Raw genomic sequence first — 25158 nt, forward strand, 5'->3', positions numbered from 1 at the left:
CTGCACCGTATCAAATATTTCATAATCTCATTAACATCAAACAGTGGTCCATCAAATATTTGCAAAGGTCACAAGCTACGTCAGAGGATGCCCATGGCGACGTCATATCTATTCGAGATGAGATATTTTTTTAATTCCTCGTACAAAGGTTGTTTTTTGCCTTTCTAATTGAATTGTCTACTTAATTCTACAAACAAGCGTGCGATCTTAGTGTTGAGCGGGGCCGGTTAACAGTCGGATTAAGGTAAGAAATAAATTTTGACAGTTATGAATTAACCCATAATTAACCCTTATATAATTGTATAAATATTAGCTGTTTCATACATTTTGGCTATCGAGTAGGCTAGGACGTTTAATTTGATTTACAAATTGTGTTAGTACACGTAAATGTACCGAATTGTGGCGTAGTCATCCTTAAAAGCAATACTCGTAAGTATGTCTCCTTTCTCCGCCGCTCCTTCAAATAGAGTATGCATGCATTCTGAAGAGTTGCTGCTGCTGTGTTGTTGAGCTTTTGAATTCAACTTTAAGTTTTCTATGATTAAAGTTGGCTTTCAAAGCCGGCTTTAAGTAAGCGGTGTAAGCAAAGACACTCCCATTTGCAGTGGCGTATTGGAATTTACAGTACAGTGTAAAGAGAGCAATAAATATTGCCGATGTCGTGGTCAAGTCTATGACGTTATTTATAAACACGCTGAATACAAACCTCAATTATTTAACTATTAATCGTTTGTCGTTTTGACTTATGTAAATATTTGTAAAAAAGGATTCGTAAAGACCCGTCTTAATATAAATCAATGGATAATACATAAATTAATTAATTGATTATATTATTAATTTCTTATTTCTATTAGAGATTGATGATATTACAGAAAATGTAAAATAACATGTATACACTATTGCCACGACTGCTAAAAAATATTTGGTCGATTATACCTAAACGGCTACCATCAGTTTGGCACTGACATAAACGCAAATGTCAGTTTTGACACTGTCAGTGACTCATGGTACGGGCTCTAGGTACTCTACTGACAACATAATTAATAATTATAAGTAATACAGGGCTTGGCAGTCTTGGCACATAACTAATTCCGTGTGTCACCGTTGTAAACATTTGCAAACTGCATTGTAACGAAATTAACATGATACAGATACATACATAATTATTCTCTTTATCATGCACTCGATGCACGTGGAAGTGCGGTCTGGGAATGAACTTTACTGTACAAATGTACAAGGTCAAAATATGCGATCAAAGTGCAAACATTTAGTATACATGCCGGTCAAACCCGATTTCGGTCAACACCGGTTCTTACGGAGACGTACAAATCTTCTTCATCAAGTTTTTTATTTTGGATGCTTACCTATTTTTTATTTTGGATGCTTACCTATTTTTAAGACAATATTTAATTATAGGTAGCATATTACAATTTGAAATAAAAATAAAATAAATAGAGCTAGATCAATATAACTCTGCAACGATTTTAATAGCCTAGACTGTGCAAGTGTTATTTATACGTCATAATTTCATAGAAGTTTGACGTTTAAAATAACACTTGCACAGTCTGTGCCATTAAAATTGCTGCAGAGTTATCTTGGTCTAACTCTAACAAGCTAAATTTAAAAAATAGTTTTTCATCACATCTGCATGCAACAAAGCTAAGTATTTCATACTGACGTAACGGGAGTAATAACCCATTTTATTTCTTAAGAAGTAATATATTCTATGCTAGATGGGTACCTTTTAGGCGAATTTAACAATTGTCTAGCTTGAAACTTGAATGTGGCAAAAAATGAATACAGAAGCCATGAAAACGTCTGTGCTATCTTTGTGGTAACGGTATTTCTATTAACTTAAAAAAAATTCTTCGTCAGTGCAAAACAAGCGAGCGGGCCCCGCCTGACGTTAAGCAGCTACCGCAGTCGATGGTCTCTTGCAACTCCATTGTAGTTACAGCTGCGTTACCGACCCTACACTACACACACACATGACATAACATCTATAACACCTACAAGGACACTTTTACTAATATCACCCTTATTACGCAATGTAATTAATACATTGCATAAGAGTAGAAACATTAGCCATGCCAAAAATATATCTAGCAATACAGTACCTATAATTTGAATGAATATTTGTATTATCAGTCCCGTTACTACAATCGTGAGAACAGGTTTGGTTGTGTGTGGAAAATAAAACTATTATAAGCACGTATCGTAAACTAGACAAGTGTTTAGGTATAAATAATGTAGGTAGGTAACTAAACAAAAAACGTAGGTACCTATTTATATAAATAGTTCAAAAATTTATTGGTGTTCTTGCTCGATTGGATATATTTAGCATTATCATCAGCAATACAGCTGATGATAATGCCACGTTTCCGTTCACACTTCGCGTAGGAAAACATTTCGACTGCTGTAATCTATTTCCCTGAGGCATTTCAGACCGCTGAAGTACGGTGACACCTAGCTGTCTCATTGTTTCTGTTCTCATACATTTTTATCCTTTCCTGTTTCATCCTCTCCTTTTCCGTTTGAGTACAATGCCCGGCCGGTCTCCCCCAAAGAGAATAAAGAGTCTGTGCGGAAAGCTAAGAGTTGTGGAATCATAGACTAGGAATCCTCTAGACGGAGTTTAGAGCAATCATTGCATGAAACCGATGCTGCCAAAAATACTGGGGTGCGGGGGACGAGGTGAGCGAATCCCGTGCCGTGATTGGTCCGTTCAAAGACACGGACCAATCACGGCACGGGATTCTAATACTTGACTCGAAGATGGAGTAAAACATTGACATAGATATCTAGGGACTGGCTTTACGGGCAATAATAATGAGGCATGACAGGGGCCAGTACAGCGGCGTGAAATCGCTACAACGCGATTGGTTGATGAGTTCGCATCACGCGCGCGATTGGTTGCCGAGTTCGCATTACGCGCGCTATTGGTCGCAACTAGTCGCGTTAGACTGCACGATTGGCTGGAATTCGTGGGTAGCACCGCTGAACTAGTACGGTGTTTAGTGCCCCATTAGCCCGTCCTTAGATATTATACGTCAATGGAGTAAAACTACCGTATATTTGTGGCAGAGGGGGTAGCGTTACTATGCTCAGTCTAGAGGATGTCTTGTTTGTGTGTGTGGAATGTATGGGGCCTCTTCGACGACTCTTCTCTTTCCGAACAGACTCTATAACCACTACGTGGTCTCGGTCACATTTGTTCAATCGATCACATTTGTTAAAAGTTGCCATTAAGTCTTATAAAATAAATAAGTAAAAGTAACCCTTTCGTTAGTTCGTTTCGGGGAGGGGGGGGGGGGGGCGCAAATTTGGTGCCTGCCCCGGGCGCCATATCCTCTAGCTACGCCACTGCCCATACATTCCACGACTCTTCTCTTTCCGCACAGACTCTATAATCCAAGGATATTATAATATCTTGGATCGCAAACGAACTTTTAATTTCGGAGGTAGACAACGCAAACGTTTTTACTCGATATTTTTTTTGCCTTGTCCTTCCTTACTTGTTAAGTGAAAAAAAAGTAGGTATCCGAAACATGTGGGATTTCCCTACATTACACTTACCTGCGACGGATATGTTAACCGGACCTCTATAAAAATAGTCAAGAGAAATAATTAACACGGCTCGGAACGATCGATGGCAAAACTTGTAGTTAAGCCAACTACTTATTCGTATACCGTCATTTTTAGGGTTCCGTACCTCAAAAGGAAAAATCGGAACCCTTATAGGATCACTCGTGCGTCTGTGTGTCTGTCCGTCTGTCACAGCCTATTTTCTCGGAAACTACTGGACCAATTAAGTTACAATTTGGCACACATATGTAAATTAGTGACTCAAAGACGGACATAACGGACAGGTGCCACTTTTGGGGGGTAAATGGTCAAAAAATAAAGTTTTTTAAACTATATCGTGTTATATATCAAATAAAAGAGCTCATTTTGAGAATTTCATATATAATTTGATTAAATTTAAAAATAAATAGGTTAGATGTTATTCAAGAAAATAGCCAAAAAATGACCATGCCTCCCCTTTATCTCCGAAACGACTGGGTCTAGAATTATGACAAAAATACACAAAATACTTAGTTCTTTACCTATAGATAGATGACAGGAAAACCAACCTTTTAAAAATGTTCAGTCAAGCGTGAGTCGGATTTAATGTACGGAACCATTGGAACGCGAGTCCGACTCGCACTTGGCGGGTTTTTTATGTCTTGATTATCGGTGAGCGCAAAGTATTGAGTAAAAAATTGATTATGCTGGATTAAAAAAAATATTTTTAAACTTTATAATGAACTGTGTTGAGGAAAATCCTTCTGCAACGTTTTTAACAGAGTACGTGTATTTGTACTTATTACTATTTCCACAAAATGTACTTACAAGAAATTATATGTATATAAAATACGTAAATTATCATTATCACTAGACTTATATCGACCGGGATATTAACCGTGATTACCTTTTGTATTGTTTTTTGTTTGTTTGTGAATTATTCAAAACTGTTACGAAGTACTTTATCGAATTCGGAACTTTCTCAGCGTCGATCTGCGAATTAAACTTTGTAATTCATTAGTACTTTCTAAATTTGATTATGCGGACATAGTATATGGTCCACGTTTACTAGCCCGCACTGACCGTATAGTCCAGAGAGTGCAGAATGCATGTGCTCGTTATTGTTTCAGAATTCCGCCACGTGAGCATGTGACACCTTATTTAAACTCAGCAGGTATTCTCAAAATGACATTTCGTAGAGAGCTGCACCTGTCATCTTTGTTGTTTGGAGTCTTTAAAACCTCAGAGCCAGAGTATCTGTTCGAAAAGTTCAAATGGCGAGCTTGTATAGCATCAGATCAGTTTGTAACGAATTAGTATTACCACGTCACCGTACTGCTGCATTTCGAGGTAGCTTCAAATATACAGCAACGAAATGCTGGAATAATATACCTCCACCCCTCAAAAACTTAAGCACCGTAAGCAGTTTTAAATTGCGGATTAAACAACGTCTCATAGCAATACAAAACACGCTACCTCCTGGGACTAGAGCCACGCCGTAATTTTTTTTTCTCTTAGCCTATTTGTGTGTCTCACTGCTGGGCAAAGGCCTCTCCCCTGGTTCTCCACGACTCCCGATTCAGCGCTTCTTCCGGCCAGTTGTTAAGGAAGGCGTCAAAGTCGTCCCGCCATCTCTGCCTTGGCGTGCCCCGCCCACGCTTCTTCGTCGGCATCCACTTGGTGGCTATGTTAGCCCACCTATCCGGATGCATGCGATAGACGTGGCCGGCCCAGTCCCATTTGAGCCTGGCGGTTTTTTTGCCAACGTCAGCAATGCGAGTTCTAGAACGCAGCGTCGTGTTCCGGACGCGATCGGTCCTTTTAACACCTAAAATGCTGCGCTCCATGGCACGTTGGCAAACCTTCAGTTTGGACTTCTGATTCTCTGTGAGTGACCAAGTTTGGGCACCGTAGGTTAGGACAGGCAGTATACACATGTCGACGAGTTTTCGCTTAAGTGACAGTGGAAGATTTCCCTTCATTAGCTCTTTCATGGACCAGTAGCTCTTCCAGGCGTTATTGACCCGGCGTTCGACCTCTTGGTCTTGCCTGTTGCTGAAAGAGACTAGCTGTCCCAAGTAAATATACTCGTCAACATAATGTATAGTCTGCCCGTCTACCGCGACCCCACGTTTCTTGCTGTTGGTCACGCCGTCATATATTATTTAAAATGATGATATTTGTGCACCGTATGTCTTTATTTATTTATTTTTTACCTCTATTAAGTATATTTACATTCATATCATTATCTATCTTATCCATATTATAAGATCATATACTTCCTTCCATATTGTTATTCTTTATTTTCCATTTAGTTTAGTTTACACCATAGCTACTATTGTTCTATCCAAATTCTAGCATAAGTATACAGTTCACACTCACACTTTGTTAACATAACTGTAAGGCATTTAGTTTTCGACTACAGCGAGTAAGGGATAATGTATCAAGGGTCTGCCTGAAAACCAGCGTTGTAGTAAATAATTAAATATACTGCAACATTATGCTGAGGCAAGCTCTTTTAACACTCATGAATATTTCTCCCTTAGATGTACAACTCAATTTGTTAGTTTTTAAGTCTAAATTTAAGGTTTATCTGTAAAAATGTGTTACACTATCTGTTAACTCTGCAACTTCATGTGATGTTGAATAAAACTTTTCTATGTCTATGTCTATTACGTAAATTATATAAACTAAAGTAAAAATATACAACTTAATAAAAAAAAGTTTCGGTTTTGTCAAGTTTGAGTACTTATATCGGTAAAAATATTTCATAAAATTATTTGATTTGTTCCTTAATTGGATACATGACAGGATCATCTCTCTCGTTATACTATAATTCAGCAAAGGATTCGTATAGGAGGTGCAAGCACACACTGGTCGCCCTTAGAGTCGGTCAAAGGCGCCTAGCCTTTCAAAGATACATACACCAGTGAATTTGAAGCGCTGGTGGCCTAGCGGTAAGAGCGTGCGACTTTCAATCCGGAGGTCGCGGGTTCAAACCCCGGCTCGTACCAATGAGTTTTTCGGAACTTATGTACGAAATATCATTTGATATTTACCAGTCGCTTTTCGGTGAAGGAAAACATTGTGAGGAAACCGGACTAATCCCAATAAGGCCTAGTTTACCCTCTGGGTTGGAAGGTCAGATGGCAGTCGCTTTCGTAAAAACTAGTGCCTACGCCAATTCCTGGGATTAGATGCCGGGACAACGCGAGGAAGAAGAAGAAGAAGAAGAGAATTTAGGACGAGTACCAGCGTGGCCGGCTGGTCTGTGGTCAGGCCGCGTAGCCAACGTGCCAATCGCTTACGCCTCGTAGCGATCGAAACGCAATTGTCACTGTTGCACTAATATGGAAGAGTGATAGAGAGACAAAACGTTTGTCAGCTTGGCTAGGCCGGCAGGACGTTAGCCGCTTAAGCTGAAGACGCGGGTTCGATTCCCGCCTCAGCCACCGGTGGACTTGGTCACTTTTTCTTTAATGTATGATATCTATTTCAGTTTATAAACAGCTTATCGTTACCTATACCATTAAGTAATAAGTAATAAGTTCTTTATTCTATGCCTATACCTACCTACTTAGGTGCTCTGATAAAATAAACATTTCAATAAAATGCAAGTTAATAAAATTTTAAACGCAGAATACCTAAATATTTAGCTACAATTTTCTTTTATATATTTGTAGGCCAGAGAATTTATAGAACGTGTGTTTGATAATGACATGTTATGTGTATAACCGGTATGTGCCTAAACTTAATCTTACGTTCTGACGGCAATAGATCAAAACCTTCATTCATTTTTCTGCCGGTACCGTATGGCTGTAATTATGTCACGTTAAATGGAAACGTTTATGTTCGTTTTTTAGCATTAGAAATAAGGTAAACAATCTTGATGTGTCTTTTAATTGAAAAACACATTTTAAAAATAAGTTACGCTAAATATGTAACAATTATGAATCTAATACGATCTTTTGTAGTCTTCTGCTTTCATAAGTAATAGTTATTGATTTTTAAAAAGTGTTTTTCTATTAAAAGACATGTCAAATTCGCTTACCTTCTTTCAAGTTCTTTCTAATGCTAAAGTAAACGAACTATAGTTTAAGTACCGAAATGTTTGGATTCGACGTAGCTTGCATTGCTTAAAAAGCGGCCAAGTGCGAGTCGGACTCGCCCATGAAGGGTTCCGTATTTAGGGGATTTATGACGTATTAAAAAAACTACTTACTAGATCTCGTTCAAACCAATTTTCAGTGGAAGTTTGCATGGTAATGTACCTACATTATATATTTTTTTTAGTTTTATCATTCTCTTATTTTAGAAGTTATAGGGGGGGGGGGGACACATTTTACCTCTTTGGAAGTGTCTCTCGCGCAAACTATTCAGTTTAGAAAAAAATGATATTAGAAACCTCAATATCATTTTGGAATACCTATCCATAGATACCCCACACGTATGGATTTGATGAAAAAACATTTTTGAGTTTCAGTTCTAAGTATGGGGAACCCCCAAAATTTATTGTTTTTTTTTTCTATTTTTGTGTCAAAATCTTAATGCGGTTCACAGAATACATCTACTTACCAAGTTTCAACAGTATAGTTCTTATAGTTTCGGAAAAAAGTGGCTGTGACATATGGAAGGACAGACAGACAGACATGACGAATCCATAAGGGTTCCGTTTTTTGCCATTTGGCTACGGAACCCTAAAAATGGACATGTTTTTGTATGTTAACACATTCTATAATAAGACTTATACATGTACAGTCAGCAGCAATAGTTGCTAAGCGGGCGAGGTGTTCTAAATTACCTTGACGCGCTCTTAGTCTCTTAACAATAAAGTCGCGTCAAGATCATTTTTTAACACCTCGCCCGCTTAGCAACTATTGCTGCTGACTGTACATAATTAGTATATTACTGTACATAATTACTACATAATTATTATATTGCTTACAATATTAAACGCTAGTCGTATACAAATATTTTATCGGGTAATAGTGAAGCCATATAATATATTTTTATTTTGGACCGAAAATTGTAGAAACTTTGCTCATAATTCATATGTCGGCGGCAGATCGTAAAATCGGGCATATCGAGATATTCCTAGGCATATCATGAAACGCCGCCATTTCATGATCTGACTAAGTTTAACCCAGGCGTATCACGATCTGCCTTATAAAAGAGGCGGCAGATCGGTCAGACCAATGTATTCGTTGATATTCCTAGCTTCATACCGGGCGCATCGTAAAATAATTGATGAGATATTCCTAGGCATATCATGAAACGCCGCCATTTCATGATCTGACTAAAATTAACTCAGGCATATCACGATCTGTCTTATAAAAGATTCGGCAGATCGATGGGAGCAATGTATTCGTCGAATTCCTAGCTTCATTCATACCGATCGCATCGTAAAATAATTGCATTTTTTGCCACTGGTGGCGCTGCATTCTATATGGCGCTGCGTCCGAGTCCAGTGTTGCCAGATCGTACCTTTTAATACAAGTTTACGTTCCTTTTGAGCCTTGAGGTTTGCTCGATATGGCTGGTGGTCGCTAGGCAGATCATGAAATGCCGGCGTTTCATGATCTGCCTAGGAATATCACCCCTTGAGGTTTGCACGATATGGCTGGTCGTCGCTAGGCAGATCATGAAATGCCGGCGTTTCATGATCTGCCTAGGAATATCACCCCTTGAGGTTTGCACGATATGGCTGGTCGTCGCTAGGCAGATCATGAAATGCCGGCGTTTCATGATCTGCCTAGGAATATCACCCATTGAGGTTTGCACGATATGGCTGATGGTCGCGCTAGGCAGATCATGAAATGCCGGCGTTTCATGATCTGCCTAGGGATATCACCCCTTGAGGTTTGCACGATATGGCTGGTGGTCGCTAGGCAGATCATGAAATGCCGGCGTTTCATGATCTGCCTAGGAATATCACCCCTTGAGGTTTTCACGATATGGCTGGTCGTCGTTAGGCAGATCACGAAATGCCGGCGTTTCATGATCTGCCTAGGAATATCACCCCTTGAGGTTTGCACGATATGGCTAGTCGTCGCTAGGCAGATCATGAAATGCCGGCGTTTCATGATCTGCCTAGGAATATCACCCCTTGAGGTTTGCACGATATGGCTGGTCGTCGCTAGGCAGATCATGAAATGCCGGCGTTTCATGATCTGCCTAGGAATATCACCCCTTGAGGTTTGCACGATATGGCTGGTCGTCGCTAGGCAGATCATGAAATGCCGGCGTTTCATGATCTGCCTAGGAATATCACCCCTTGAGGTTTGCACGATATGGCTGGTCGTCGCTAGGCAGATCATGAAATGCCGGCGTTTCATGATCTGCCTAGGAATATCACCCATTGAGGTTTGCACGATATGGCTGATGGTCGCGCTAGGCAGATCATGAAATGCCGGCGTTTCATGATCTGCCTAGGAATATCACCCCTTGAGGTTTGCACGATATGGCTGGTGGTCGCTAGGCAGATCATGAAATGCCGGCGTTTCATGATCTGCCTAGGAATATCACCCCTTGAGGTTTTCACGATATGGCTGGTCGTCGTTAGGCAGATCACGAAATGCCGGCGTTTCATGATATGCCTAGGAATATCACACCCTACTATTTGATATGCCTAAACGTCGCTAGGCAAATCGTCAAACGTTGATGTTTGAACGATATGGCTGGTAGTCGCTAGTCAGATCATGAAATGGCGGCGTTTCATGGTATGCCTAGGAATATCTCGATATGGCCGATTTTACGATCTGCCTCCGACACATATACGAGGTTTAATTGTTTTTATAGCTATTACGGCGGTTACTATCACATTGCTTCGCACTTCAGAGCGACGTCCGGTGCTGCGATTTTTAGGGTTCCGTACCCAAAGGGTAAAAACGGGACCCTATTACTAAGACTCCGCTGTCCGTCCGTCCGTCCGTCCGTCCGTCTGTCACCAGGCTGTATCTCACGAACCGTGATAGCTAGACAGTTGAAATTTTCACAGATGATGTATTTCTGTTGCCGCTATAACAACAAATACTAATAAAAACAGAATAAAATAAAGATTTAAGTGGGGCTCCCATACAACAAACGTGATTTTTAACCGAAGTTAAGCAACGTCGGGCGGGGTCAGTACTTGGATGGGTGACCGTTTTTTTGCTTGTTTTGCTCTATTTTTTGTTGATGGTGCGGAACCCTCCATGCGCGAGTCCGACTCGCACTTGGCCGGTTTTTTAGTTTGTACTGTAGAATCTCGATTTGCATGAAAAAATCGTATGGTATATATATTTAAGGGTAATATAATAAGGGTACATAACACAATGGCTCTGCCTCTCCGTGCGAACGTGCGCATCGCACGACGATTCGAGCTTTCTGACAGAGATGCGGTGCGCGCTTATCCTTGCTTTTCAGTCTAGGTATAAATTGATAATGAAAGTTTTAAACCGCAGTCGAGTTTTTAATTTTTTTATGAATTTGTGTAGGTAAGTAGAGAGCTTGATTTAAATGAAAAATCATCTAGATGTAGGTAGTGTAGCTCGTCATATTGTCTCTTTCAAATAACGTTTTCCCTATGTTTTCCTACTTTTCTGATAGTGTTGATGATTGCATAAAACATACATAAAATTAATAACAGTTTTGGTTAATTATTCATTGAAAAAGTTTGTAGTAAAAAGGTAGCTTAAAGTAAAACCAGTGGTTATATTCTCTTTGGCTTAAAGTTGGATTTTTATGTTTAATAACTAACGAGCTTCATACGTTTTTTAGGCAAGCGTAGGTATAATAGGGAGTATTACTGCAATGTTTTGCCGCCAGAGTACAGCACTAGTGACTTAAGTATACCATAGAGTAACTTATACATACTGTACCTTAAACTGTTTTTTGACGTTTTCACAGACCAATATGACATTGATACATCAAGGCGGTTTGCTTACAAAGGGTCTACCGGGGAACGCGAAATCGAAACTCGGCTATCTGCCTCTTTATCGCTCGAATACGCAAGAGTGATAGAGAGGTTAGATAACAAAATGTCGACTCTCTGATTTGCGGTAGACCCTTACATTGTTTACTTGTTGTTGATGTGGCGCCCCCTACGCAGACTTTCGCGTAATATTTCCTATTGGCTTATTTGATGTAATTTAATTTGGAATTAGAGAATAGTGTTTACTAAAATGTTCTCATAATTAAACTTCTTACATAGTGTCAAATAAAAAGCAAAAAAAAACAAAAAAAATTAAAAGAAAATGAAATGTCACTATCATCGATTAACATGCGATTAACACATGTCTAATTACATTTTTGATTACCTTATGCCAGCTTAAAAAAATATTGTATCGCCACACTTTACGAAAGCGGTTTTTACTGTTGCTTCTAATAGGAGATAGCGACGAGAGTCGGGGTCGTACTCTGGACAGCGTCGCACCCGTGTCGGTTATCGGATTACAGTCGGTAAATCCGCGATTAAACACGTTTCTTTATGGGAGTTTGATGCTGCGAAGTCCTTATCTCGGAGTGACGTCAGGGGCAGGCATATATACGGCGGCGAGCCGCGCGCGCGCTCATTATTAGTCCACAATAGACCCGCGCATTCGCCCGCGCCGCCAGTTCGCACGACAGATCTAGATCGCTGCGACGGTGCTATATCCATAAAATATTATTGAACTATTGCACCAGTGCCCTGAGTGAACATTTCTGTGCTGGAGCCCTAATAAAGCTGGTAAGATTTAGATTATACTTATTGATTATCAAAACATAGAACATTATAGTTACAACCTACTATTATTGTTACAACATTTCAGTAATCTAGTTTTATTAGCGTTCATTATTCTTATTTCTTTAATGGATCTTTCAATTAAGAATAATTGTTAATATACTACTCTGCGATTAAAACTAATTCAAGCAGTGTTACCTATATCTAGTAGCAATTAGGTACATACATAGTTGACAAAGTACCAAACCAGGCGGTCTAGATTAAAATACATACAGGCAATAAACATTCCTGCCATAATAGTGATTCATATAAACGGATATGGAATGCGGATCCTTCTTTGTACTTAAAGAATTTAACAATTAAGTAAATAAACAAAAAATCAAATCTGAATAGTTTTGTTCCTGTTTTAAGGATTTACAACTGGACAAAGCTAGCAAAAAAAAAAAAATTTAACGCACATACGTAAGTATTCCAAAAATATTTATTTTTTATAATGTTTGTTACTTTAGAAGTCGGTACCTAAGTAGTTTAATTTAAAACTATCTGATTTAAAATTAACACGAGCTAAAGAAAATGGCAAAGGAAATGAAAAAACATATACAAACTATTTTATACTTAACAAATAGTTTAATTGGCGTTCATAACATAACATAAATCAATCAAAAATGGTTTAAAAGATTTTAATGAAATCCACAACCTGCCAACGAAGACGGAGAATCAGTTTATCTAGGTTTCGTCCTTGCGAGAATTCTTCCCTCGAGTTTTCTCGGTCACCCAGATATTGTTTACTAACAATGAACTTGAGATGAGGAAAATAGTCGTCAAATGGACAGCATTGATATTAATTGCTTTACCTAGATTGCTCAACATTTATCTAGTAAATAATGGCTGGCTCTGAGAACCGTATTGACAATGATGTCTTGGGCTTAAATCGTTCTTAGAACTTGCTTACAGGTGACAGACAGACAAGTTCTTTGTGTCGCGGAAAGTAAAGTGTCTATGCAGAATGTGTCGAGAAGTGGACAATACCATAGCAAATCCTAAGTACAGATTTCTACGTGAAAGTCCAAATCGTACTGTATGATTGTCTTGGACCACATATGTCGTGCACTCTAATCTTCGTTAGTCATGGCGCTTTATATGTCATATCTTTTAGGTTCACTGTCGTTCTGCCAATAGACATGTGTTCGAAGTTCGATCGTTTTTGTATCGGTAGACACACTTACATTATATTATATTACAATATCTGGGTGACCGAGCTTCGCTCGGAAAACATAAAAACACGAAAATGCGCGTTTACCCAGAGATAAGACCTAGCTAAATCGATTTTTCGCCCCCGAAAACCCCCATATAGCAAATTTCATCGAAATCGTTAGAGCCGTTTCCGAGATCCCCGAAATATATATAAATAAATAAATAAACAAGAATTGCTCGTTTGAAGGTATTAGATATATATACCACTTAGGTATACCTATTTCATCATCTTTCCTTCATTTTACCTGTGCTAAGTTTTTACAAAAAAATTGCGAATAAAAAGTAATTAAAACATTTTAAGGGTAGTTGACTAGGGTTTTGTATTTTCATAGTTTCATCCTTGTTCATAATCCTCAATTACTATCCTTATTGAGTATAATGATAGGTATGAAACATTGCTTTGATGAAAGTAGAACCATGTGAGAATAAAAATATTGTATTTATCTATCACTACGCTCTGCCTGTGGCTTCATCCACGTAGAAGATGTAAAACTGTCCCCTCGTGAACTAACGTTTATCGGTTATTGGATTCTTAATAGGTACTTCAAGTTACTTAATCTTCAATGTTAAACAAATTTAAAGCTTCATATTAAATTATACCCAAGTCAGAGCATTTATTTTTAATTTGAAGAAAAATTGCGTCTAACGTTGTAACTCCTAGCATAGGTACTGATATAAAATGATGCCCAACCCAAGTAATCAACGAACTATGAACAATGCTATTCAAAAATAAGAAAAATACATTGTTCATAGTTCGTTGATTACTTGGGTGAGTTGGGCATAATTTTCATGACTAATAATTTTGCAATTAAAATCATGGCTCATCTCATCTTTAACAGGCTAGGCGTGACGTCCGAATTTTTGTGACATCGGCGCGAGCTTACCCTTGAACTTTACTTGAATAAACATTAATTTTTCATTAATGCTTTTAAGGTCCTATTATCACAACTTTTTCAAATTTTAATTAAGTGTACATTATTATTTTTTTGCAGTCATTCTTGTTTTTTAGTGAATATATTTCTTAAATTTGTCGAATTTCGTATAGGTCCGTAAACTAAATTTAACATAGCCGTATTGTATACTTCGTAGTACCTTGGCATAGATGTAAAGAAGCATTTATGTAATTTGGCTAATTATCTAAACAAATGGGCCTCATGCATGGACCGGGGCCTCGATTTACCTTAACTTGGACTCGCGGCTCGCAGAGATCGTACGTACTTAATGGCTGAATGCTTGTATGATTGTATGGACTACCTGCCCTTCACCTGTTTATAAGTTCAATGAATTTTGATAGTATAGCATTCGGCTCTGATTTATGATGAAATCATCCAATGTTTCTTGAGTATTGAAGTGATGAATTTTTAATATATATTTTTTTGTTTTTAGGGTTCCGTACCCAAAGGGTAAAAACGGGACCCTATTACTAAGACTCCGCTGTCCGTCCGTCCGTCCGTCCGTCCGTCCGTCCGTCCGTCCGTCCGTCCGTCCGTCCGTCCGTCCGTCCGTCTGTCACCAGGCTGTATCTCACGAACCGTGATAGCTAGACAGTTGAAATTTTCACAGATGATGTATTTCTGTTGCCGCTATAACAACAAATACTAAAAACAGAAAATATAATGATTTAAGTGGGGCTCCCATACAACAAACGTGATTTTTGACCGAAGTTAAGCAAGGTCGGGCGGGGTCAGTACTTGGATGGGTGACCGTTTTTTGCTTGTTTTGCTCTATGTTTTGGTGATGGTGCGGAACCCTCCGTGCGCGAGTCCGACTCGCACTTGGCCGGTTTTTTTCTAAATGAACGAACTCTTAGTTAAGTTTAAGTTCATCAATCAAATTTTTAGTGTTCTTGTTTTAATTATCAAATTAAACAATGCTTTATTTAATCCGCAAGAAATCTTTTGGACTTGGGTGTCTCATGGGTATCTATAGCAATAAACAAATTTTCAGCTATTCATTTTAGGCTTAGAACATAAAATGTGATTTGATAAATAAAATGCTTGTTAAGATCTTTTGTTGAAGACAAATACCTACACACATAAGTTTATGTTACAGTTTACTGGGTTCTGACTTAGGGAAAAACTACACACACTTAAATAGCAGCCAGCTAAATAATAATCATAACTATGTATTACAATTACACCTGCAGCACGCGCGTCACACTTAATTGATCAGTTTATTGCGAGATGTCATTATCAATGGAAATTGTCGATTTACGCGTAACGGAAACACGGGGCAAATAATCCCAAGACGAGCGAAGGCCTTACGTGAGTAATTATATTGAACTTCGCGTGTCGGGTACATCGAAGCGCTGTGGAATGGAGACTAGCCATATTCGAACTTTAAGATACGTCAACTATTAAATATCTAAATGAAATGAATCGGATATGTCAGTGTCAAACAAGTGTCAAAAGTGACGTTTCTTGAAACAAAAACTTCACTTTTGATACTTGTTTGACACTGACATATCCGATCCATATCGTTTAGATATCTAATATTTGATGTATCTTAAAGTTCGAATATGGCTGCTAGGCTCTCGCATAATGGCGTCTCAGTTAGCTGAGAGGACTAGTCTGGTGACTTTGAACTTCTCCAAGAGCTCAAGCAGCGAGGAATGCGCCGGCGACGGCGGAGCGGTCTCGTGGCGCAAGCAACGCCGCCGCGGTTTAGTGTTGCAATTGAACACCCGCCACTGTCACTTTACTGGCACACTCTGGACTTTGATTGCAATTATCATTTCCTATTTAAACATTTTATTTTTAATTTCGACTAGCTTTTATTACTCCAAGAAGTTTTAAGACAAAAGGAATTTCGAAATCGAAATGCAAGTATTAAAGCTTTTAATTAAATGCATTTTATTCAAAAATATTAAGTGTTAAAGATAAAGATAAAGATAAAATATAAAAGATAGTTTATTCAAGTAGGCATAATTACAATGCGCTTATGAACGTCAAATAAAGCTAGGTAGACCGGCTCCAACCCTACACCTCTGCCCCGAGAAGATTTAAGTCCCCCCTCAATTGGAGGAGGGTATCCCAATATGGGACCGGCAACAAACTCGGCGGGACACATCTTTAAAAAAAAATTACATCTTATAATTAACATGCATTACGAGAAAATAAGGAAAAAGAAATACAATGTTACATCAAATAACAACACCATTACCAACCTAATAATCTATGAAACCTAGATAAATTAAAATGAAATGACCTAGGTGACTGAAGTGAGTCAAAAGCTTCTGACATCAAAAACGTTTGACAGTATCGTAAAAATATTTGGTTTAACAAGAACACATAGGCAGCATAGTTTCTTTGTTAATTTATCATTCCATATTTGTATATTACTTAAGAGTAATTATTTTGTACCACACTCAAGCACCCCGAAGAATTGTGTGAATTCTGTGAATCGCCATGGAATTTAATTAAAAACATCTGTTTGAAATATTATATTGTTGGTACCTACTTCGCGTTTACTCGTATCGAATGAAGCACCAGTAATCGCTAATTAAATTGTTATTCGGCATTCTTTTAAATTTAGCTTAAATAAAAGCCAATTAGTCGTAATAAACTTGTAACAACGGCGCCATTTTCTATGAATCTGTTATTAAACTAGTTAAATGAAATGTTACATAACTAGACCATTTACATCAATTAGGTACTGTCATTTAACTGAAGCCATCCTTTGTATTTGTATCGGGGATTACTCGAGCATTAGTCTAACGTTCGTTGACTGCGCGTAACGCAAATCTCGGAAACATAACAAAGAGGTATGTAACACATTAACGCCGTTTTGTATTCATAACAACACTCGTTGAAAAATTATACCGTGTACAAATATATTTTGCTGTAAATCTAAATAGACGTAGGTATGTAGTATATAGTCATAACTAAACAGTATATTGTTTGGATCGTATACGATTGGTTGGCCTAAAGAACAGTATCAATTATTAAATCCCAACTGAACCCTTAATTTCAATGTGTAACAATAGTAAAATACCAATAAATTCCGGACTATTTTATGAAACGTCAACGTAACGTAACGAAACGTATTTAGTACTTTTATTATGCTATGTACGCTCAATAGATATATAGTGACATTTGGATACGCTTACATGTAGAAAAATATAGAAGCCCTGTTATTATATAATGTACTTATACCGAGTAATATTTCAAGGGCAACATCTTGACCGACGCTACGCGAAACCGGACCAACGTAATAAGAGAAAAACAAAAAAAAATGTTTTGCTGTTTGTTTTTTTCTTTATTACAAAGTGCGGATTAAATGACGTATACGGCTGTAATGTACGGCTTTGTATAAAATACTCTGTACAGAATGATGTTATAAAAACGTGATATCCTTAAGAAACGAACGATAGAACCGCGGTAATGATATCACCGTAGATAACATTCCAATTAATGTTCAGTAATTGCTAATGGTTTTGCTATAAAGAGGCTTTCCTTATTAGCAATGGTTGTTTCATTGACACTCTATAAGTAGGATACTTAATGTTGCTCAATCTTGCCGTGACGACGAGATATTATAATTATAGCGACAAAGGCTGATCTTATTCAACATCAACAGGAAGCACTTTGTTGTTACTAACAGTGGTAGTTTTTTTTATATAATCGGAAAGAATTTGAATATGTTTACTCCTCCTTCATTGTTTATGTTATTCGCAACACGATTTCCATTAAGGTCTAAAGCGGCCTAAAAACAATTTGTTATACCCTTCAGATGACATATGTTATTGTTGGAAATACAGCTTTTTGCAAATTAATAATTTTTCAAATTTAAATGATTTTATGGACCGTTTTCCAGCTTCTTGGCATACTTACTAAAAGCAATTATTTTCATATAGGTACAGTTAAAAATAGTGAACATTTTATATATCCTTCGCGCTTACAATACGAAATGGAAGTATAATTATGTATGATACAATTATTGCAATGTGTCATATAACAGGGTAGTGTGGACAGGGCCACGCTCAGGGCCGGCCAAGGCGTCAACGACGTCGTGTGTATGCAGCGCCCGCGCGCCGCCCGTCAATGCGCAATAAACGAGCCACGCATATTCGAAGGTTCGAATCTCTACTCGATTTTTTTCTCTCTCTCGGCTTTTCGCCCCCTCTGAAATTTGTATTAGTACCTAGATAATAAATCAAGTTGAGATTATTATAATTCGAATACACCTCCTGCAATACCAGGCTCAGGAGGTAATTCTTGAATGAAAATTTGTCAAATCGAACTATTATACTTAGTACGCACTCTTTCGTTAATACCAAATTAAATGTGTGCGAACGCGATGCACAGGCAGTAGGCAGTTAAATTGGCTCTGCGCACCGCATAAATAGTCGGTCAGTACGGTAACTAACACAATTGGTCTAATTACAGGAAACTAGGAAACTCTACAGGATGACACCCAAGATGTAATACAAAATAAGTAATTCTGACTTAATTGAAGATCGAGAACACGATGCACTAACTCAGTTAATAAAGTTTTAATCAAAAATTATTTCTAGTAAGATGAGCTAAACTGAAAAAAGTATAACAATAAAGTTGGTAAGTTAAAAAAATGGCAAACATTTATTTAAATAAATAAATAGGTATAAATATGTACCTACAGTAACGTTTGTGCTGTACCGAAACAGATACCAAATTGCTTTCACAAGTAAATAAAAAAACTGGCATCGCAAGGATACCTACCGAGTGGGCAGTACGTACCTACTCGTAACGTGGTAAAACTGGTTAAACAGTCACGGTCAAAGTTGCTCAAATATTATGATCCATTTAGTTCCTTCCTTTTCCTCTTATTTAGTAAGTCTGTAGGTTTATTTAATCGTAAATTTATGTAAATAAAAAGTAGGTAAACAGATGTGTAGAAGCGAAAATGATAGATAGATAATATTTATTGTGCCGTGTGGTGGCCGGCTTTAGAATAGCGCCAACCCTCACATGGGATAAGGGTGTCGTACGAGGCGACTAAGTCCACAAACGAAGCAAAAAGTTGTTTCGTCACAGGGGAGATGGACCTCTTAGCATTGGCTTGCAATCCATCTAGGAGAAGGATACTCCAAAATTAAATCCCGGAATGGAGTTACCGTAAGGCGCGAGTAGGGTCCAACCTGAAATAAGCGGCAGATTCCTGCAGCTGACCTGCCTGCACACGTATTGGCTCGCCTTTCCTGTGGGTTAAGACAGTAAGCCGAGAGGGTAATGCAGGTGCTGGGCATCCCTGCGTTTCCTTAATTCCGTCCCAGACGGTGTTAAGTCTGGAGAGGTCATTGTCTCTCCGATTTGCACCATAAACCGTTTGCAATAGACGCAAAATTGGCCAATGGAATGTTTATTACTCATTTAAATGCAGAAATTCACAAAAAGATCGTCAATTGTATACAGAAAATAAAATAAAAAACATAGTAAAGTCTTAAAATATAACAATGTTTAAATCAGTAATGTCAATCAGAGAATAAAATAAAATAAAAAGCAAATTAAAATGTCAAAAAAAAAAAACTAAAATCTGTTGTATATAATACTAGGGCTTCCCTAGGTAATACAATACAATGTCAAATTCCATAAAATAATGTCAAAAAAATCAATACAAAAAAGCTAAAACAATATAAACTAAGAAAAAAGAGAGGTTATTTTTCTATAACCCTCAAACAGTCTAAGCGAATAATAGTGAATGCAAAATGTTTGTATAATAATGAATTAATCTGCAATGACGTAAATGTTACAGAATATTTTAATAATTAAATAAATATAGTTGTTTTGATTTGTTGACGAAATCGCGTGTTTATTTTAAAACTTGTAGGATTTTTCCAAATATATTTACGTTACACTGAATCTATTTATGGAATCTTTTACATTGACTAGTTACTCGTACGTCATACAAAGACATTAATAAGATGCATTGATTATCTCGCAATAAAAATGTTAATTATCTGTAATCTAACAAGGCGAAGTCCGGCCCTCTCGCTTATGTGTCTATACATAAAGGTGTACCTAAACGGGCTATACCTATTTTTAATGTGTGGCTGACATGTGAATCTAGCAATTACATAAAACAAGACCCCCAATTAATATTATATTACAGAATAGCCTGTCTGAAAGCCCCTAAAACAATATTTACATACAAAATTAATGTTTGTGGGTCAGTTATCGAACAAGTTTTAATCTTTTTTTAGAGTAGACTTAGAGATCTACTACGAAAACAGCTTTTGAAATGCGACCCGTAAGCGAATGAAAATGAGGTTGAATTAAACTAATACAATTTTCCTCTCATCTACTTTAAGGTTAGCTGGAAGAGATCTCTTATAGGGATAAGTTTGCCTTTGTACTTCTATTCCTGTACATTTTATGTAAACCTGTGTTGTATACCTACAATAAAGTGATTACTACTACTAATTCGCGAGAGGTAGTTAGTTTACAATGTAGGGCAAGTTAAAAAATGCCCTTATTAGTATTTTTCCATTAAACGAGAACAGCGCACGCTGTTTACTTGTCGGGGCGGTCGGGTCGAGAAGCTTCCTTGGTAAGCTCCCACTGATCACAATTTTATTACCCAGAAATAAAATATTGCAAGTTGATTTTAAACTACTTATCAGTCGTGTCGTCGATACGTTTTGACGAGTTCTAATACTTCGGGAGTGTAAAATATAGTCGGCATTTAAAGCGTGTTAAAGGAAATCATTAATAATTGTATCATAGTATATATATTTTTATTATTCAACTTTGTCTATACAGGGTGGCGCATTTAGATCGGTCAGTATGGGAAAATCTGAAACTATAAGACATACGACGATCTCTTCTTAGGAACCATGTCATCGATTTTAGTAACAAGAAAAACTGCATTCATACATTTAAATTTTTTTTATGTAAAATGTATTGAAAAAAATGGTGGCCATTTCGAAAACATACTAAAATAAATTAAAGGATATGAAAACAATGCATTTTATTCATTTCAGACATCATGTTTCATAGTAACATTTACTGCTTAAGACCTACACAATCGATATCTAAATAGAAATAATTTTAGATTTTTTTTTTTCAAAACGTCCGGGTTCGATTCCCGAGCTGAGTACACATTTTTTTTAAATGTATGAATGCAGTTTTTCTTGTTACTAAAATCGATGACATGGTTCCTAAGAAGAGATCGTCGTATGTCTTATAGTTTCAGATTTTCCCATACTGACCGATCTGAATGCGCCACCCTGTATATACCTACTAAGTTCTGGTCGTGGCTCTAGCACAAAAGGTGTAATAGGTAACATTAAATTTTAACAGCTTCAAATCGTCATATCACAAAGTTTATCGTTTGATTCCTAAAGGCTACGCATTACCCGCATTAATACCTATCCATTATAAATGAATAAATGAAATTGAAATGAACACAACTTCACGAATTAATACAAATTCACTTTAAAAAGAGTTCAGAACCCCTAGTGTAAAATTCAAGTGATAACGTGACGAGCGTTCGCGTTTGCGTTATGTCTATTTTTGTATGGGATTTTAAAAACGGCGCCAAAGCGGGACGCTTTGGAAACTCAAAATCCCATACAAAATGAAAACGCGTACGTAGCGTCACGCTGTCGAATGAAATTCACACTAGGGGTACAGTATGAGCATGCATACATATAAGACTAAGAACGATTTTATCTCTGTACAGAGTTATCGCATACCTTTAAACGAGCAATTCTTGTATATTTATAATTTTATATATTTTGGGGATCTCGGAAACCGCTCTAACGACTTCATGAAATTTGTTTTATGGGGGTTTTCGGGGGCGAAAAATCGATCTAGGTCTTGTCTTTGGTAAAACGCGCATTCTTGAGTTTTTATATGTTTTCCGAGCAAAGCTCGGTCTCCCAGATATTATCTAGAAGCTATAGTAGGTGTCTAAATATTTTTGTAGTGTTCATTTTACATGATAATTTTTTTTTTTTTGTTAATTGGGATCATTTATTTTTACTGTACTGTGTTTTCGGGGCTAACGAATTACTTGTTCGTTCCCCTGGCTGTGGAGACACTGGAGACATCTGGGTGCTGGTGCGTGGAGGCGAAAACCTTTCTCGGGGAGCTGGGGCGTCTGGGGGCCGATTTTTGAATTTCGGTCGCTCGATTTCGTCACTCGAAAATAGGTGGAAAACGGCGAAATTGTGATTTTTGAAATATGGGCAATATAAATTGGGAATCATCTAGTGATATTGACCACTCGTTTTCAATTCTATTAGTAGAATTTACATGTCTAGTAGTGGTTTACTGAACGAAATACACGAAATCGAGCGGTAGAATTTCAAAAATCGGCCCCCACCCAGGAGAGAGGTCTCGACCCCCGCTCCGGATCGTTCCTGGCGCAGAGGTTGTCCATCGCGGTTCAACGCGGAAACGCAGCAAGCGTGATGGGTGATTAGTTTTTAGGGTTCCGTACCCAAAGGGTAAAAACGGGACCCTATTACTAAGACTCCGCTGTCCGTCCGTCTGTCACCAGGTGTCTGTATCTCACGAACCGTGATAGCTAGACAGTTGAAATTTTCACAGATGATGTATTTCTGTTGCCGCTATAACAACAAATACTAAAAACAGAATAAAATAAAGATTTAAGTGGGGCTCCCATACAACAAACGTGATTTTTGACCGAAGTTAAGCAACGTCGGGCGGGGTCAGTACTTGGATGGGTGACCGTTTTTTTGCTTGTTTTGCTCTATTTTTTGTTGATGGTGCGGAACCCTCCGTGCGCGAGTCCGACTCGCACTTGGCCGGTTTTTTTATGTGTAAGTAGGTTTAGTTGTATTTATAGTTAAGGTTATTGCTAGTATATTTCTTAGTTTTAAGTATTTTTGATGATTGTGTGTATTTATTGTGTGTAATATGCCGAAATAAAATAAATTTCTTTTTACTGTAGGTATCTTGGTTATTTAGGATATGACGTGAAATAAGTTCGTTGCTCCGTATCTCATTAAATATTTGCGACTCGATTCGAAAACCTGTTGGCGGCTCAAGCTTCTGAGGTCAACCCGATTTGATAATCTTGTTTTTATTATTTTTCCGACTTGACCAGATTAACCGCTTACTAGTTGACGTCAAAGCTTGAATGTATGCAAAAACAGATTTGACAGTGGAAACAACTTTTCTCTGGACTAGATCCGCTTTTCACTCGCTTGTGTAGTAAATTCGAGTTGTCCTAGATGACCTAGATTCACAAACAGGTGATCATTTACTATTTTTGGCAGTAAAAATGACGTTACATCACTACATAGTATAAAACAAAGTCGTTTCCCGCTGGCTGTCTGTCTGTCTGTATGTATGCTTAGATCTTTAAAACTATGTAACGGATTTTGATGCGGTTTTTTTTAATACATATATAGAGTGATTCAAGAGGAAGGTTTCTGTATAATTTGTTAACCCGTGCGAAGCCGGGGCGGGCCGCTAGTTTTACTATATCTGGTGTTCAGTTAAATACCGTTACATTTTGTCTCTTTCCAACAAATAGAAATATCAAAATGACGGATATCGACAAACGATTAGTATCAGATTTCTTAGATTTCACAAATGAATAACGCCATAAGATGTTTCTATAGGTGTGCAGTAAATATTCATGTCATATGTCAATTAAGCTTAGGTGTGTATGTAATTGATAATGTAATCAATTTTGTATTTTTAAATAACACAAAATTGATAATATTATCTTGGTTAAAACCTTATACAAAATGACTGACAAAAGGTATGCATTTGATATGTCCACATGTAGCATTAGCCTTGCTGGCTAGTGAGCGGGTTTAGATTCATAGATAACTGATTAATTATGATTGTCTTAGGAACTTTGCTATTTCATAAGTACATGATTCTGTAATCATGATACTGTTATATGCAGGAGCTAATTTGTAAACGCTTGGCAAAAATATGTCGTAACTTCAGTTAAATATAATCGTTTTCACAGGAACCAAATAGCGATGGTTTAAAATGATGTAGGATTATTAAAAATGTATAATAAGCTGAGAGAAATTAATTAATTCATACAAAAGTGATACCTACATCCTAAAAAATAATATTGTCTTTATACCATCTATGATATAATCAGTCCACTCACTAAGTACGTAGGTTCTTGAGTACAAGGGCACTACACAGAATTTGGTCGAATGAACGTTAAATGCCTAAACCAATCTGAGAGCCAGTTTGTCTTGACATTCGGCCTGGCTAGCTGCTAGTTACCTTACCCGATCACCAACCTGCCCGACTGTCGTAAATTTAAATAAGTTTCTGTTTGTTGCAGTGAAAATGGAGACGTTGAATAGGCTAGTGGCGGGTTACCATGACCTGATGGACAACAAAAGTGACCCGAGGGTCAAAGACTGGCCCCTGATGTCGTCCCCTCTGCCTACGCTGGCGATATGTCTCACATATGTATTCGTAGTCAAAGTAAGTACCTAAGACATTTTATTGCATAAATAAGCTTGGGTCTAGTTCTACTTTAAAAAGGTTGATGAGTTATAACGAATCGAATAACATAGTTATCTGGGTGAATCAACTTTTGTGTCACACGTTGCCGTGGTTATACGATTAGGTTATACCTGGATATACGAGTTGTCCAGGGGACAAAATACTTTTGAAATCCTGATTTTATGGTATATCTTATGTATGCATTTT

At 37.6% G+C, this 25158-nt stretch overlaps 1 protein-coding gene and 1 long non-coding RNA gene across 2 annotated transcripts in view; one reads left to right on the forward strand and one right to left on the reverse strand.

Annotated features, from left to right (window-relative positions):
• LOC134650362 (uncharacterized) overlaps positions 1 to 25158 on the reverse strand; it is a 265217-nt gene that overhangs the window by 184174 nt on the left and 55885 nt on the right. The gene's annotated exons all lie outside the window — the stretch shown is intronic.
• Positions 12108 to 25158, forward strand: part of LOC134650245 (very long chain fatty acid elongase 7) — a 28405-nt gene continuing 15354 nt past the window's right edge. The window contains exons 1-2 of the mRNA XM_063505194.1: positions 12108 to 12271; positions 24785 to 24930. Coding sequence (XP_063361264.1) covers positions 24790 to 24930 — 141 coding nt within the window. The 5' untranslated portion in view covers positions 12108 to 12271; positions 24785 to 24789. The remainder of the gene's footprint in view (positions 12272 to 24784; positions 24931 to 25158) is intronic.

Source organism: Cydia amplana, chromosome 8, assembly GCF_948474715.1.
Source record: "Cydia amplana chromosome 8, ilCydAmpl1.1, whole genome shotgun sequence".
Taxonomy (NCBI): Eukaryota; Metazoa; Arthropoda; class Insecta; order Lepidoptera; family Tortricidae; genus Cydia; species Cydia amplana.